Source organism: Malaclemys terrapin, chromosome 12 (assembly GCF_027887155.1).
Source record: "Malaclemys terrapin pileata isolate rMalTer1 chromosome 12, rMalTer1.hap1, whole genome shotgun sequence".
Taxonomy (NCBI): Eukaryota; Metazoa; Chordata; order Testudines; family Emydidae; genus Malaclemys; species Malaclemys terrapin.
Window position 1 is genome coordinate 8,930,058 of NC_071516.1, and position 16,278 is coordinate 8,946,335.

The window sequence follows — 16,278 nt, forward strand, 5'->3', positions numbered from 1 at the left end:
GCGAACAGGACCTCTCTAACTCCGGAAAGAGCGGAGACCTACGCTTTTCCTGAGGATGTCTTTGCTTTCCCAAACCTGGAGTTTCCTGCTCCACTGGGTCCCTCCCTGTTGAGAGAAGCTATGACTCCACCAGGGGAGCTGGCTTTTGGGTGGAGTTTGTCTCCCATTCCATCATTGAGCTATGATTTCCCTCCAATGGCACCGTCAGTGCCACCGTTGGAACCAGAATTGGTTGTCACCTCACTGGGAGATTGTCTTGCCTGATGAACCATTATTTCCTCCTCCATGACACACCTTCCCAGTCAGAAGGCCTGGCCCAGTTTGGGACCTGCTTCCACCTCATCACCTGCCTCGTAGCCATTGATACCCCATAGCATGGGGAGCTCCTCAATCCCCATTTGATCCATCTTTTTGGCCATACTCAACACAAGCTCCTGGAAGTCCTTCAGTCCTCTGGCTTCAGTCAAATAGCGCTCCCTGTTAACAAAGCCATCATGGAGCTAGCTAGAGTGGCCTGGCATACCCCAGTTACTGCGCTCCTATTCCAAGATGGCAGGCAAGCAGTATTGTGTCCCAGCCAAAGGGATGGAATTTCTGTTCTCTCACTGCTCCTAACTCTAGTCATCCAGGCTGCAGTGGAGAGATCTAGGCAAGACTGCCCAGTTCTACTGCAACTGACAAGGAGGGCAAACGCCTTGACTTGTTGGGAAGAAAGGTCTTTTCTTATTCTAGACTCCAGTTCATGATAGCTGACTATGAGGCACTTAGAGCGAAGTATGAGTTCCTTAACTATTCCAAATTCATGTACTTTACTGACATTCTCCCACAGCAGGACAGAGCTCATTTCCAGGCTCCTCAGAGAGGAAGTCAAAATGGTTGCCAGGACCACTGTACAATCACAGTAGATACGGCTGATGCATCTTCCAGGACAATGACTCCTGCAATTGTAATGCTCAGAGAGTCATGGCTCCATACTTTGGGGTTTCCCAGGGAGGTCCAGAACACTGCTGATGACCTACCCTTCAATGAGACTCATCTGTTTAATCAGAAGACAGATGAGTCCCTTATACGCTTTTAAGGACTTCAGGACCACCTCTCTGCTCCCTAGGAATATTACACTTGCCCCAAAGAGAATTCCATCAGCAATCGTACAAGCCTAGGCTAATGGTTTAACAGTTCTTCCATCAGAGACCTTATGAGAACCCATAAGAGACAAACCCATAAGAGAGGCTAAATATTTTTGATGGCAGCTTGAGAGATGCAAACCACTATGTCCAACACCACCTGATTCCTGTGTACTCTTTGGAGGTAATCTAATACTCTTTCAACACTGGGAGTGCCATAACAATGGACGGGTTCTGAATATCCTTCATTCTTGCTATATGATAGTTTATGTTCCTACCCTCTCCATAGCCCTCATTTCCACCCCCTCTCAGGGGCTGCTCTCACAAGAACATTATCAGACAAGAAGTGGAATTTCTCTGTTATAGCAAGGAGTGATTGAGTGGGTTCCTCTTCAGTACTAAGGGAGTAGTTTTTACTCAACATACTTCCTATTACCCAAAAAGAAGGGTGGTAGCTGGAGACCCATTTCAGCCTTTGCCATCTCAGCCACTTTATTTGCAAACTCAAGTTTTGCATGGTCACATTGGCATCTGTAATTTCATCCCTGAAAAAGGACCTGTAGTTTACAGTTCTCAACATGAGGAATACCTACTTTCACATGGTGGAGAGGCCTAATCAGAACCTTTCTGCCCATAGAAAGCCTGTTTCTCAATGGGACTTGAATCTTGTTCTCTCAGTACTCCTTAGCTTCCTTTTGAACCATTAGCTTTTTGCTCCATGTCTCTTCTGTCCATGAAGGTCTCATTCCTGGTAGCTCTCACCTCAGCCACGGGGGTTGGGGAGCTTGGAGTGTTAATGGCAGATCCTCCTTATGCTACATTCCATAAGGATAAAGTCTCATAATGTTTTTACCCCTAAATTCACCCACAAAGCAGTCTGTGAACCCGTTAGTTCACACTTGTGTTCTTTCAAAGACCTCTCTCATTCTCAGAAGAAAGGAGGCTGCATTCCCTCAATGTTCAGCGAGCCTTAGCCTTTTACCTGCAGAGAACAAAACTGATCAGGAAGTCTCCTAGACTATTTGTCGCTGTAGCAGAAAGGGTCAGGCTAGATGCTATGAAGGAATCTTTAAATGCATCTCAAGCTGTATTTTGCTCTATCGACTGTCTAATCTTCCACCTCCTCTTGGGGTAAGAGCTTATTTCACAAGAGTGAAAGCGATCTCTGTGGCATCGTTTCAAGAGTTGTCTACTTGACATTAGCAAGGCAGCTACATGGTGCTCCATCAACACCTTTGTTGAGACACTGTGCCTTGGTACAGGACTGCTCTGCTGATTATATCTTTAGGAATGGCAGTCCTTTGTTGTACTCTGCCATTTACAACCTCCCACCTCCTATTTGAGTACTGCTTGTCAATCACCCACAGTGGAATACATGCAGGGACTAGAACTTGAAGAGAAAGTTATTTACCTTTATAGTAACTGGAGGTTCTTTGAGATGTGCGATCCCTATTTGTATTCCACTACCTTCTGTCTTTCCCATCTGTTTTGGATCTTCTCTGATTCGTGGTAGAGAAGGAACTGGAGAGGTGGCTGGCCCACCGCACACCTTCATCTACTGAGTCAGAGGCATGAGGTAAGCCAGGGCATATGGTGCAGACCAACTGACACTGCTTTAAAAAGTATCCAGCTGTGTGTACATGGGGTGTGTAGGTACAGATAGGGAACTACACATCTTGAAGAACCTCCAATTACTATAAGGTGAGTAACTTCCTCTTCGAGCAGTTAATGCCATTGGGAACCACTGCTGTGCTAAAATGACTAAGCAAGGTAGTTTGAAATCATACTGAATTAGGCAGCAGGAACATCTATAAAATCAACATGGTTTCTAAATATTTACTAGCCAATTTTTTTTTTTTTAACAATTTTGGACTAACCCTAGTTTTTGCTGACATTAAGGACAATCGATTCAATCATTTTTTTGTAGTTAAAACTTTAACTGTTCAGTTGCGTTTTCTGCCAGGCACAGTTGCACTAGGTTTGGGGGCGGGAGGGGGGAGAAGCTGCTGGAGATAATTGTTTGACTTTGTCAGCAGTGTACTCCATTTTTGGTAACTTTGTGTGCTCTATGCTCTGGTGCATTTGCAGACTTGTTAATAAACAGGAAATAGAGTCAGTGTTTCCTGTTGAAAGTACAATTTCTGTAATTCTTTTAAGCATTACAACTTCTTGGAGTTGGCACAGTTTTAAGGGTTTGCTCTGTAATTTTTGACTTGTGGATGGCAAAGAGGTGGCTCTCTGATGGTTCATGCAAAACTGATAGTAGCATACAAACAGTTAAATAATTCTTCCTGTATATCACTTTCTGTATTAAGCATCCCATGTTCTTTATTGGTAAGTTAATTTGCATGAAAATAAGGCCTTTGTTTCAGAATAGCTCATCTTCTTTATGTATTTTATTCTGCTTTTGAAGTAATAATTCTATGACATGATACTATATTATAACATCAAATTGGTTATGCAACAAATATGATAGTAGTAAATGACATTTTGACCCATTAAAGCATAGGCAACTTTTATTTGCATCTATCATGTTAAGCACCTTTTGACAGAAGTATATTAGTGTTCAGGTTTATTAAAATACATAAATTAGGGAGAAAAGAATTTATATAAAAATCTAAGCCAATATATATGGGTCAATTATAGCAGTATAAACACAACAGTAAAAATTGCAAGATGCTACATTCTTATCTAAGACTATAAAAATTAATGTGCTCAGAGAAATATGTAATTAAAGCATATGATTGTCATGATGTGCAGGAATAGAGTACTGGCACATGCAGTTACAATGTTGGCACTACCTATTTCTGCTGTGCAACCTTATCTCTTAGTGCCACCTAGGTTATGGAATATATTTTACATTCACTGGGAATACCTGATGTATTCTAACTAAATCTGGCTAATTTAGTTGTCTCAGATTAATCAGTTACTGGTTAACCAATTAGAAACAGGTTCCCTTAGAAATCTAATCTTTTGTCTGATTAATTAAGAACCAGCTGCTTTTGATGTGATTCACAGCTGTGCCTTTGCTGTGTTTCACTTGACATTTTTAAATTGAGCTCCACTTGTCACCATTTGTATACAGTTTGTAGTTAGGGCATATTACAAGAAGTGTGGAAAACAAGGTTTGTCACTACTTAGACACAGATTTGTAAATGTGAGCTTTTGATGTCAAAGGAATTCTGAATCTTAATTACATGTAAAGTCACCTCTACGTAGTAATTGTAGTGTTACAGAATTCAGTAATACAGATTTCAGTCGGGTTAGGGATTTCATACCTGACTAGTTCATTTAATTAAAAGTTAGCAAAAATATCCTCTTAATGCCTTATATGCCTCAACTCAAACATTTGTGGCCACACCTTTTACAGTGTTAATCTCTATATATTATGTAATGTAGGTGTCACTTTCCTTACCTTTTAAAATGTGGTCGTAAGTATTTAAGAGCCTAAAAATGCAGGTAGGCACCTACTAGGAACATCAGAAGTGTCTAACCTGCACTAGGTGCCTATCTGCATTTTAAGGCTCCTAAACACCTCTGAAAATCTGGCCCTTTAGTCCTGTAATTAGGATAATTATTTAGCTGGTGAGCCAGTGAACCTGCTTGAAAAGCACAAGTCTGATTTCATGATTAGAATTGTATGGAGCTGGGAAGAGCTACACTGAACAGTATAAAGTACCTGCAAGGGAACACGAATCTCAAACACATTAGTTTCTTAATCAATAATGTAGTCTGAGCATGAATATATTGCTTTGCAGTCTAGAGGATTGTATTACAGTCCATTTCTCAGTATCTCATTCACATGGCTTTAAATTAGTGTAATTTTTCTTGAATCTTTAATGTACAACATTTTCTCCAGAACATACCCTATAGTTTCATTTTTTTAAAAAGATATAGCTGATGTTTGAACCCACCAGTGGAACATACTTGAGACCTTTGTAATGTGTTATTTGGTACTATAGTGATCTAGGAAAATGACTATTTATGTTATGACTATAAGCATGTTATAAACATAATATGCTGTTTGCAGTATTCCAATAAAACATTGCTGCCTTTCAAATAAAGTAATATGAAATGGTAACAAAATATATAAAATGAAAATCTGCTCTCTGCGTTTTTTAAAATAATTCTTAGCAAACAGACTTGTAAAAGTGTAGTGCATTTCCATCCCACCTGCAAGGTTATTTTGACGTATCTTAGAAGCATTTATTATAAAGCAGCAGTCAAGACAATAAAGCCTTTTTAAAAGTAAGGCACAAGCCGACTTCTTGGCCTATGAATGCCATCTGCTGGTCATAGCATGTCCCCACATATATCTGAATGTTTTTAGCCTGCAACAAGGAAACACTTGACATCCATCCATGTGTACCGGCCTGGTTTTCTAGTCCAGTTATTCACACAAGTGCCAGTATTTTATTTCCATAAAACTGGTAATATTAAATTCATTTGACAAATTTTTTAATAGTAAGGCATTTTATGGAAAGTTGTTTGCTTTTGCTGTTTGACAGCATAATATAAATCAGTGAGCTTTAAAATGATGTATGGCATTTTACTGTGGCTTGCTGTGACATTTTAAACATGTGACTATTCTGGTCTCAGTATTATATTTAATTATAGCATAACGTTTCCCCCTAATTTTTTCTCTACTGCAATATTTTATATAATTTTGCCTTTTAAAGCCTCTCTACATCGTAGCATTGGCACTTTCTCTGCCATTCCCAGGCTTTCTCCAATGGGGTCCTTAATTTTTACCTGGCTTCTTCTTGCCCTTTTTTCCTATTCTTATTACTGTATATGTGTCTTCATGTTGTCTTGGGTCTAAGAAGCATGCTCTTCCCACTGCAGCCAAACCAATATTTAATCACACAGAATCTCTCTATTGCAGACAGTTAGCGCAACAGCCTCTTTCCTCTCTGGAGACTTGTCCGTAAAATAAACTGGTGTTCTTTTTTAAATGTGTCAGCATGGATCTCAGGGTAGGTGTGCGTGTGTGCGCGTCATGCATGTGAGATTGGATTTTTTTGAATAGCAGTGTCTGGTGGAGCCTGACATGTTTCCAGTGCAGCCTCGTGTTTCCATTCAAGGGCCTAAGGGACAGAGCAGTCACAACCCTCCTGCGTTTCCTTTTTCCCATTGCACTGCCACAAGTGGTATCTGGTGAGTGTCCAATCTGCTACCTTTCTTTGCTTCAAACGGAATCGAGAAGATGAGGTTGAAGAAACACTACTTGACCCTCCTCTTTGATTTATTCACTAATTTGGATGTTTTCCACACACAAAAATGTGTACCCTGTGATTACTTCCCTGGACGGTGGGGTAAGACATCTCATGCCAACTGCAAAGGTAGTGTCTAAGCCATCAGGATTTAAGCCCGACCTGATGTAGAGGGGACTCATTCCTCTCATTAAAGCATGTCGCCAATGCCTTTTTTGTCTGGGAGAGAACCACCTCCGTGAGAAGTGCTTGGTGTGTAAATCTTTCTCATTGAGGACTCGCAAGTCAAGGGACACGTGGCTGAAACTACACCTGCTGGATCAATTGATGGACGTCACCTTAGACCCAGTTTCAAGGAACCCAAAGGGTTATCCTCAGCGAGTGCTCCTCCAAGCAGACACACACCACGGCATGATCTAGCAATGAAAGGAAGGTAGGCAGGACAATTCTAGCAAAACTGATACCAGCCACATCCATGACGATCACACTGGTACCAGGGCTAACTGCATCAGGCACTGCTGTCTCAAGACTGAAGCAGGCTATCACTTCCACACTCGTACCATCAGAGTTGGCTTTGGCTGCTGTGGGACTGATGACCTCATCGGATCTGACGCTGGTGCTCAGTATAAGAGTGACACACTGTGCCAAACATTAAGGAGTAATGCATCGTTTGCCCTCTAAGGTTAGGACACCTAAGTAATCTGCCAAGGGAGTGGCAATGAGTAAACTGGCACTGTAGGCATCGGCACCGATGAAAGCGCCAGCAGCTGCAAGGATTATGGGATTGAGGTACACCCTTCAAGATCCCCATCCAGAGACATCAATGATATCAATGCAGCGACGGGCCCACAACTGAAGTTGGGCATTACTCCTCAGCACAACTATTTGAGGAATACTATTTTTCATCACCAGACTGCACTTTCTCCCCAGTGTTGAACAGGGATGTTTCGCCCATTACAGTCTGAGAGCAACCCTAGACCAGTACCAGAGATCCTCTCCTAGCACAGCCACAAATTAGACAAATGACATCGGGCTGACCAGCTGCAGCTGCGCCAGTGAACAGTGTGAAGTTGCATATGAACATCCTGGAGCTCGGGGCTATTGGACTGGCCTGTGTAGGGCCCTCCTGCCAGTCTGCTGAAATTCGTTTGTGCCGATCTTCAGACAACACCTTAACTATGCTCTACATAAGCAAACAAGGGGACACCTGCCTTTTGTGTCTGGAGGCTATCAGGTTCATCAGAGAGCCATGATCTTTCATATCCCAGGAGTCTGCAACAATCTGGCGGACTTCCTGAGCAGACAATCTTTGACCAACCACAAATGGTTCCTGCACAGATCCCTCATGGAGCCATGTGATGGGGTGTACCAGACCCTTTGAGGCCCTCTGGAAGGCCCTGTAGTCCTGCCATACCATGCCCCAGAAGGAGTAGAAGAGAAGTCCTCTAAGTGGCCTAGGGTGGTTGTGGGAAAGCAGCCAATGAGGGAGGCCACCGGGAGCAGCCAATCAGGGCCCAGCAGCCTCATATAAAAGGAGCTGTAGGGCCAGAGTCAGTCGGTTCTTGGCTGGAGCTGGAGGAGTACGGATTGTGTGGCTGGCTGAGGGAGCTACAGGACCTTGGACAGCACAGTACTGGCAGAGACCCGGGGAAGCGAGAATGACCTCCAGGCTGGCTGCTGGGACTCATCCAGAACAAGGCTCTGAGGTAAGGGTGAAGAATGTGCTAGGGCCGTGGGGAAATGGCCAAAGGAAGCGTAGCCGCGATGCAGTTTAGTTAAAGGGATATGGTGGACAGCTGCTATGTAGAGGGCCCCTGGGTTGGGACCTGGAGTAGTTGGTGAGTCTGGATCCTCCCCCCACCCCGCCCCCCCCTTCGCCACACTAGCCACTGGGAAAGTGGCCTGGACCTTGATGCACCCCAGAAGGGGAACTGAAATCTTTTAGTGGTCCAGTGGGAGAGTTGGGACCCAAGAGGCCAGCGATATTTCCTCCAGGGGGGAAGCCCTGAAGTATGGCTCGATACCAGGGCCGAGACCATTTATAGACTGCGGGACTAATTAAGGTCCTAAGCCCAAGGAGGGCTACCGGGAGAGAGGGTGCAGGTAGGCACGCACTTGAACAGGGGGCACTCATGAGAGGGGAGTGTACCCCATTATAGGCCAATATTCCATCTTTGGGAATTTCTCCTCCTAGGTTAGTTTGCCACCAAGGGCTGTGCCAAGTCTCAGAACTTTAGCTCCAGAGGCAGATGCATCTGGTAACCATGCTGGATTCTACTATAATAGAACAGGGCTGCTCTATGCCTTTCCACCAATTCCCTGACTCCTAGGGTAATCTGCAAAATCAGGAGAGACAAAGCCATGGCCATTCTCATTGCCTCTGATTGGCAGATGCAGTTTTGGTTGACAGAGCTCTTGCAAATATCCATTTAGCATCCACTCCAGCTCCTGGACTGTTTGGATCTGATCTCTCAGCACTGCAGGCCCCCCCCCCCAGACCTGGAGTTGCTGCTCTTGACAGCATGGGCTGCTGGTTAACTACTATGGACAGAGATGGCTCCCTACAGGACCAAAAAATTCTGGTTCAGCATGAAGATAACTACCAGACTGATGTACTCATTGAAATGGAAGAGGTTTCTAGTAAGGTGTGGACCTGGCCCAGGACTTGATACTGACAATCCTCTGCTTACTGTAACACTTGAAACAGTAATTTAATCTTTCCACCTGCCTGTACATTAGTGATCAATCGTTCTCAACCCACAGTATCAGTTTCTCAAGAGATTCTTGTACACTTGCTTACTGGTCAGAGACTCTGCTCCGGGCAGACTGAACCAGATTTGGCAGTCCTCTAGTCAAGCTGCTTAGAATGTTTCCTACATCACCTCTCTCTGAAGATGGTGAAAGTGATCAAGATTCTAGGGAAAGGAAGGAGTGAGAGCAGCAAATAAGGATGATGGACTTCAACAAAGTCATAGAACTTGTGGGTAAGGTCCCATAGGAAGAAAATCTTAAGAGATAAAAGTAGTTCAGGAGAGCTTGCAGTTTCTCAAGAAGACCGAAGTAAAGGCACAAAACTGCAAACTATCCCAATGCAAAGAAAAGATAGAAAGAACAGTAAGAAGCCAATATGACTCCACCAGGAGCTCTTTAATGATCTGAAAATTGAAAAAGAATCCTACAAAAAGTAGAAACGTGGACAAATTGCTAAGGGGGAGTCCAAAAAATAGCACAAGCATGTAGTGACAAAATAAAAAAGACTAAGGCACAAAGTGAGTTACACCTAGCATGGAACATAAAAATCAACAAGGAGAAGTTCTACAAGTACATTAGGAGCAAGAGAAAGAAGAAGGGAAATGTAGATCCTCTACTTAGTGGGGCAGGAGATCAAATATCTGACTACATTGAAAAGGCTGAGGTGAAATATGGAGATATACCTATCTCATAGAACTGGAAGGGACCCTAAGAAGTCATCGAGTCCAGCCCCCTGCCTTCACTAGCAGGACCAAGTACTGACTTTTTTGCCCCAGATCCCTAAGTGGCCCCCTCAAGGATTGAGCTTACAACCCTGGGTTTAGCAGGCCAATGCTCAAACCACTGAGCTATCCCTCCCCCTCCCCCCCATGCTTAATGCCTCGTGTTTAATGCCTATTTTGCTTCAGACTTCACTTAAGGGCATGTACACACTACCACCTATGTTGGTATAACTTATGTCGCTCAGGTATGAATAAGCCATCCCCCAAGTGATGCATGTTACACTGACCTAAGCGCTGGTGTGGTCAGTGCTATGTCGGCAGGAGAGTTTCTTCGACCAACATAGCTACCACCTCTTGTAGAGATGGTTTTATTATGCTGACAAGAGAGCTCTTTCTCCTGGAGATGTGCTACATTTGCACTGCTGTAGTGCTTCTAGTATAGACTAGCCCTTAAAAGGTTAATAGTGATCACATACTCAACCCAATTAATATTAACAACAGGGAAGGAATGCAAGCCAAATAGGAAAAGAAAAAGTTAAAGAATATCTAGGTAGGTTAGATGCATTCAAGTCATCACACCCTGATGAAATTCATCCTCAGATACTTAAGGAACTAGCTGAAACAATCTTAGAACTGTTAGGAATTATCTTCAAGAACTCATGGATGATGGGTGAGATCCCAGAGGGATGACAAAGGGCAAACACAGTACCTATCTTTAAAAAGGGGAACAAAGAAAATCCAGGGAGTTATAGAGCAGTCAGCCTAACTTTGGTACCTGGAAAGATACTGGAACAAATAAACAATTTAATTGGTAAGCACCTACGGGATCATAGGGTTATAAGGAATAGCTAGCATGGATTTATCAAGTACAAATTATGCCAAACCAGCCTAGCTTCCTCTTTGACAGTAGTGCATAGAGGGGAAGCAGGAGGCAGGAGAGATCGATTTTTTTTTTTTTTTTTTTTTTTTAGTTAGGCTTTTGACACAGTCCCACATTATTCTCATAAGTAAACTAGGGAAATATGGTCTAGATTAAATTAATAAGTAGGCTTGGTAGAATTTGATTTTTATTTTTTTATAATTGACAGATATTGATGGTTATTTTGAAGCATTTTTATCTATTGAAATTTTCACAGTTGAGGGAAATTGAGTCTGTGACAGGGAGCTGTTAGCATCTACAAATAGAGCCCTTTGGAAGCCAGCACCCAGGTAACTTAGCTCACTAAGGGCATCAGATGGGGTTAGAGTAGGAGGGAGTTGAGTAGTTTGAGCAGGTTTGGAAGAACAGAAGTGATCACTACCTAATGAGCTTGAGGTAATTAGCTCACCACCTGGGTAGCTGTGAGAAGAAGGCAGTATAAAGGGCTGGAGGTGTTTAAAAATAAGTTGGACAAAACACCTGTCAGGGATAGTCTAGTTTACTTGGTTCTGCCTCAGTGCAGGGGGCTGGACTTAATGACCCCTCAAGATCCCTTCCAGCCCTACATGTCTGATTCCTGCTAGATATTGTTTCAGGCAGGAGAGTGAATGAGCTTCAGGTACTTACGGTTGAACCCACCACCATGTAACATTCCATAGGGACAAAGTAGTGCTGAGACCTTCTCCAAAATTTATTTGGAAGGTAGTCTTGGAACTTGATCTGAACCAGTGAGGCAAGTTGATTTGCCTTCTTCCTGAAGCCACACTTGACACCAGGAGGAAAAACTACATGCACTTGATGTTTCCAGGACTTCACTTTATTATGTTGACAGGACCAGACCATTGAGACTATGGGCAATAAGCTGCCAGGATGTAGCCAGACATTCTAAAGGTCAAGCTATCCCTTCACAGACGATATCAAAATGGTTAACACAATGCATCTCGTTACCAGCTGGCTGGTGCACCTGTCCTATTAAACATCAAGACCAGAGCACCAGCAACATTGTCTGCTTGCTTCTGGAATGTGCCAGTATTGGAGATCTGTAAGGCAACAACATGGAGTAACCCACTGATTGTTTGTCAAATACTATGCCTTGGATTTAGCTTGTAGGTCAGATGCCAACCTTGGGAGACCAGTACTACAGTCATTGTTCAACTGATGCAGCTGGAGCTCCTCACTTCCACCATCCTGAGGGCACACGTAATGCTCACTCACCACCCACTTCCAGTGGGATCCACACTGACACCTACTCAATCAAACTGTTACCCTACAGTAACTATGGTTCTTTTGAGATGTTGTAGTCTGTGTGGATCCCACAACCTGCCCTCCATCCCCACTTCTTGGAGTCCTTGGCTACCATGGGCTTCTAATTGAAAGGGAACTGGGGGAGGGTCGTGGTCACTTTGCTCTTTATGCCCTCACGTGGCATCAGATGGAGTGCCCTGCTGGATAGTGTTTTAAAAAAAACAACCCAATCTCACGCACCTGTGATGCATGCACTCCAGCAGGGGGAGCCATACTGACTACAGCATAGGAGAACCATAGGTACTGTAGGGTAAGTAACTATTCTTTAGTTAAATCTGTCTTCTGTTCCCCACTTTTGTGTTTTAAATAAATTCCACCTGACTAATCCGTACACAGGATACCAAGCAGGTTGTGATATTTGGTGGGAAGAGTTGAAGCTAACCTGACAGTGAACTTCCAAGAAAAGCTAATCTAAAAACCAAAAGCACCTGGGTGACTCGAGCCTAAATCCCATTGAGCGTCAATAGGAATTAATCTCCTAAGGGTGAGATTTTGTGCTGTACCTCAGGGGAGGAGGGTGGCAGCAGCAGTGGGCTAAGGTGCTTTGCCTTCCTGATCATGGGCTGTTCTGGTGCCCCTGGCATAACGTACACAGCCCTGGGGGCCTTTCTAAGTTAAGTCAGCCTGTCCCCCACTGACCTGTGGGCCAGGAGCTGCCCCGACACACCCTGCCTTCAGCACACCCAGGCTTGTGAAGGGGTCCTCAGAAGGCAGCTTTTATGGCAGACTTCTGTAGTCCCCGCATTTGGGGGAATTCTCCCCGCCAGACACAAGTCTTTAGGGACTCTTTACCACAAAGGTCCTTTTACCCTGTGTAAAGGGGTTGGAGTGGGGGTCAGGATCTCATCCTAAGTCAATTTTTAAAATGGGACTGCAGAGCCTAAGTCACTCAGGCACTTCTGAAAACTTTATTTTATAGCTACATCTGTGCAGTACCAGTATCTGCTAAAGAGTGTTTAAGGACATGATTTGAATAGCTTTTCCCAACAGATGATGTGGACAATAAAAGAACTAGATTTTTTTTGCAGGTTGTATACTAGAACAATGGGTGCTTCAGTCTGCTAACTGAGCTATGCTGCTGTTTTGAAAACAAAACATCTCCCCTGTCTAATTGTTACCCTAAATTTGACATTCCTGTATGTACCCCAGAATTTGAAAGTACTGCAGTCAGCAACTTTGTATGTTTAGCAACTACCAGTTGAAAACCAAACATCACATAGCTAAGAAAATCTTAGCCCCTGAGAGGCAAGGCCAAATAGCTGCATGTTTGCAGTTTTGCTATCAGAAATGGGAGCATGGGATAAAAAGTGAACGTATTGTGAAAATAGAAGGAATGTTTGGATGGCCAACCTTGGTCTTGAGCGCCTCTGATATGTAAGTCTTTTTTATTGTTTTGATAAGCGATGAATAGTTTTGCTGAAATTAGGAGAATTGGTGACTCCATAGGAGTCACTATAGGTTATGTGCTTTGTTTGAAGTTAGTTATAAAAGATTAGACGAAAGAATTTGCTTTGGAGCAGTCTGAAGACGGTTTCTTTGGGCAAGGATCTGACAGCTAAGATCCCCAGCAGTTAGATGGAAGGCCCCCCCCTAACCCCCCCCCCCGAAGCCTGGCTGCTGATCCCTCAAAATCATCTAACTTTAGATAAATACAAATGTTTTGAAATGCTCTATGCCTACTGCAACTGTGTGTGTATGTGTGCGTGCTTAAGATGTAATAAAGCAGTTTTAGATAAAAACACTCTGGCTTGTATCAATTGTATATCAGACGGATGAGCTGTGCCCCCGTTGACTTATTCCTGACTACGCCTGGAGAGAAACAGTTACGTTACCACAGTTTTAGGTTCTGAAAACCTTGGGTAGCATAATGGCATACAGTACTGGATAAATTCCTGTGAGAAGTCCCTCGCTTTATATCACACACATTTGTTGTTTGTAGAACTGTCACAAATTCTTGTCACAAAACATACTCTGTAGATGTTTAAAAGTTCTGACTCTAGCTTTTCTTCTCACCTCCAGGGGTCCAGTACAAGTACACCAGTCCCAGGCAGCTCTGGAGTCGGAACAACCAGACCGTTTACGCGACAAAGGATAACGCGGGTGAACCTCAGGGACCTCATATTTTGTTTAGAAAATGAGCGAGAGACAAGCCATTCACTATTGCTATACAAAGCATTCCTTAAGTAAAATGGAAAAGATCAAGGTATTTTTGACGGAGAGACGCCTGAGGACATTTTTTATATATTTGCAGATTACGCCTTTTTGTAACAAGCAAATGGGATATTGTTTCAAAAACAACCACCTCTTTACATGGAACAGTTTTTTATTCTTGTTTATAAAAAAAACTCTTCAGTACAAGAGAAATACATTTCTTTAACAGTGAGGATACTTACAAGGCCTGTGGATACTATAAAAGGACAATTAAACTTAACTCATCTCTTGATTGAGTGGCCTTCTTGCCAAACAAGCCATATATAAAGACTGATGGAATCGTTTAGCAAATAACTAGCTACCCTTTGTCATACCTGTAGCAGTTTCAACATTAATTGTGCATTTTAGTTCAGTTTTACTTAACTAAATTGATTATATAGGTGTATGTCTACAGCAGATGACCTCATTTCATTTAGCTTTTTTTAAACAGTCAGTTAGCAAAGCAAACTGATTTTTAAGAATATTTATCTTTCCCCAAAACGTTCAAATTCTAGAGGGATATACAATTAATTGAAACATAACCTCAATTTTTAATCACATTATTGCTTATTAGAGGCCCTGAAATCCCATAAAGGAGGGTTACTTCTGAATGTTTTTATCAGCATCTGTAAAAATGCATTTTATTTGCTATAGTTTGTAAAGCTGTAAAGTTTGAAAAAAGAAAAAAGGAAAAAAAAAAGAAAAAGAGAAAAACCTTTTCAGCATAAATATATTTTACTTGCACTGTGTTTTTAGCTAAAGTAAAGCTTAGATTAAATAAAATCAAAGTTGAGAGGAATCATCAAAAAGACTCTTTCTCAGTGTGAATCAAGTGTTGAAAAATGGTTGGTGTATTTTGTCAGTAATTGTACATAATTTTTGGCACATAACATAAAAAATGGCTATGTAAACTATAATTATTTTGCTAAAAGACTGTATGCAAGCTGTGGGCCTACTTTAAAGATGTCCAGAGCAAAGTCCCTTCTTTGTACCTATTTTTTTATTACAAATATACTAATTGGTTCTTTATATTTTCAGAGGTTATTGTATTAAATTGTCTATTGATAGTACTTTTATGACTGTAAATACTTTGGCTTTCTTCGTGTGAACTCTCATGTTAGAATTTAACTCTCTTGCGTGTAAACTGAATGCTGATCAGTATTTTTATCAACACCTGACAACTGTTACACCTTTTATTTTGTCTTTTAGGAAATCCTGTCTTTCCATTTTTTTCATGTAAATTTTGCACAGTTACTTGTTCATATGTAAATATTTTACTTTCAAAAATGAAGTTTTTAATTGCTATTGTTTTATATAGGATTGAAAGAAAATTAACTCCTTTATTAAAAACAAATTTATCTGTATTTGCTAATGCATTTTCACTCTCTATATCTTTCCTCTTCCTGGATTTATTTTTCTTAACACAGAAATAAGATCCCTCTATGTGAGGGGATGCTACCTTCCAATGATGCACTTTATTTCTCTTAAGCTTGCTTGCTTTAACCAATATTTTGAAGGCATATAACTACCCTTGCAACGAATCCAGAAATTTCACAATCAGCCTAAGGCGTTCTGTGTAAAGATCAAGGGTAGAATATCTGTAGCCGGGAAGTCTTGTATAGAGACCGTGACATTTTATTTTGACTTAGTATTTTATGAAGAACTTTATTATGTTCACATTGAGGGCCAGACTGCCCTTAGATGCACATGTGCTACTGTCATTGACATCAATGAGAGGCACGTGTGTATCTCAAAAGAGAAAGTGGTGCTAAATTTTAAAGGGACAGTGTCAGGGAATTTATTTTCAAATAGGTAGGTTTCTTTAAGTGTGTTTTCTATGCTGTAGGTTATTAAAATCTATTGTATTTTTCACTATTAATGCTGTCCATTCACTTTTTGGATTTTATTCAGCTTGGACAGTGCAAAAAGATTGCTCACACATTCCCTTTTGTTTCCATTAGTGAGGCACAAGTTCTGCCACCAAACCGATGCAGAGTCCTGTTCATTTCAGCAGGTATCCTTGCAGGTACATAAGAACATAACATAAGAAAGGC

The 16,278-nt window shown here is 42.0% G+C and overlaps 1 protein-coding gene across 1 annotated transcript in view; it reads left to right on the forward strand.

Moving 5' to 3' along the window:
- TAF4 (TATA-box binding protein associated factor 4) overlaps positions 1–16,041 on the forward strand; it is a 64,609-nt gene extending 48,568 nt beyond the window's left edge. Inside the window, exon 16 of the mRNA XM_054046496.1 lies at positions 14,054–16,041. Within this exon, the coding sequence (XP_053902471.1) occupies positions 14,054–14,221 (168 nt within the window). The 3' untranslated portion in view covers positions 14,222–16,041. The remainder of the gene's footprint in view (positions 1–14,053) is intronic.
- Positions 16,042–16,278: the final 237 nt, after the last annotated feature.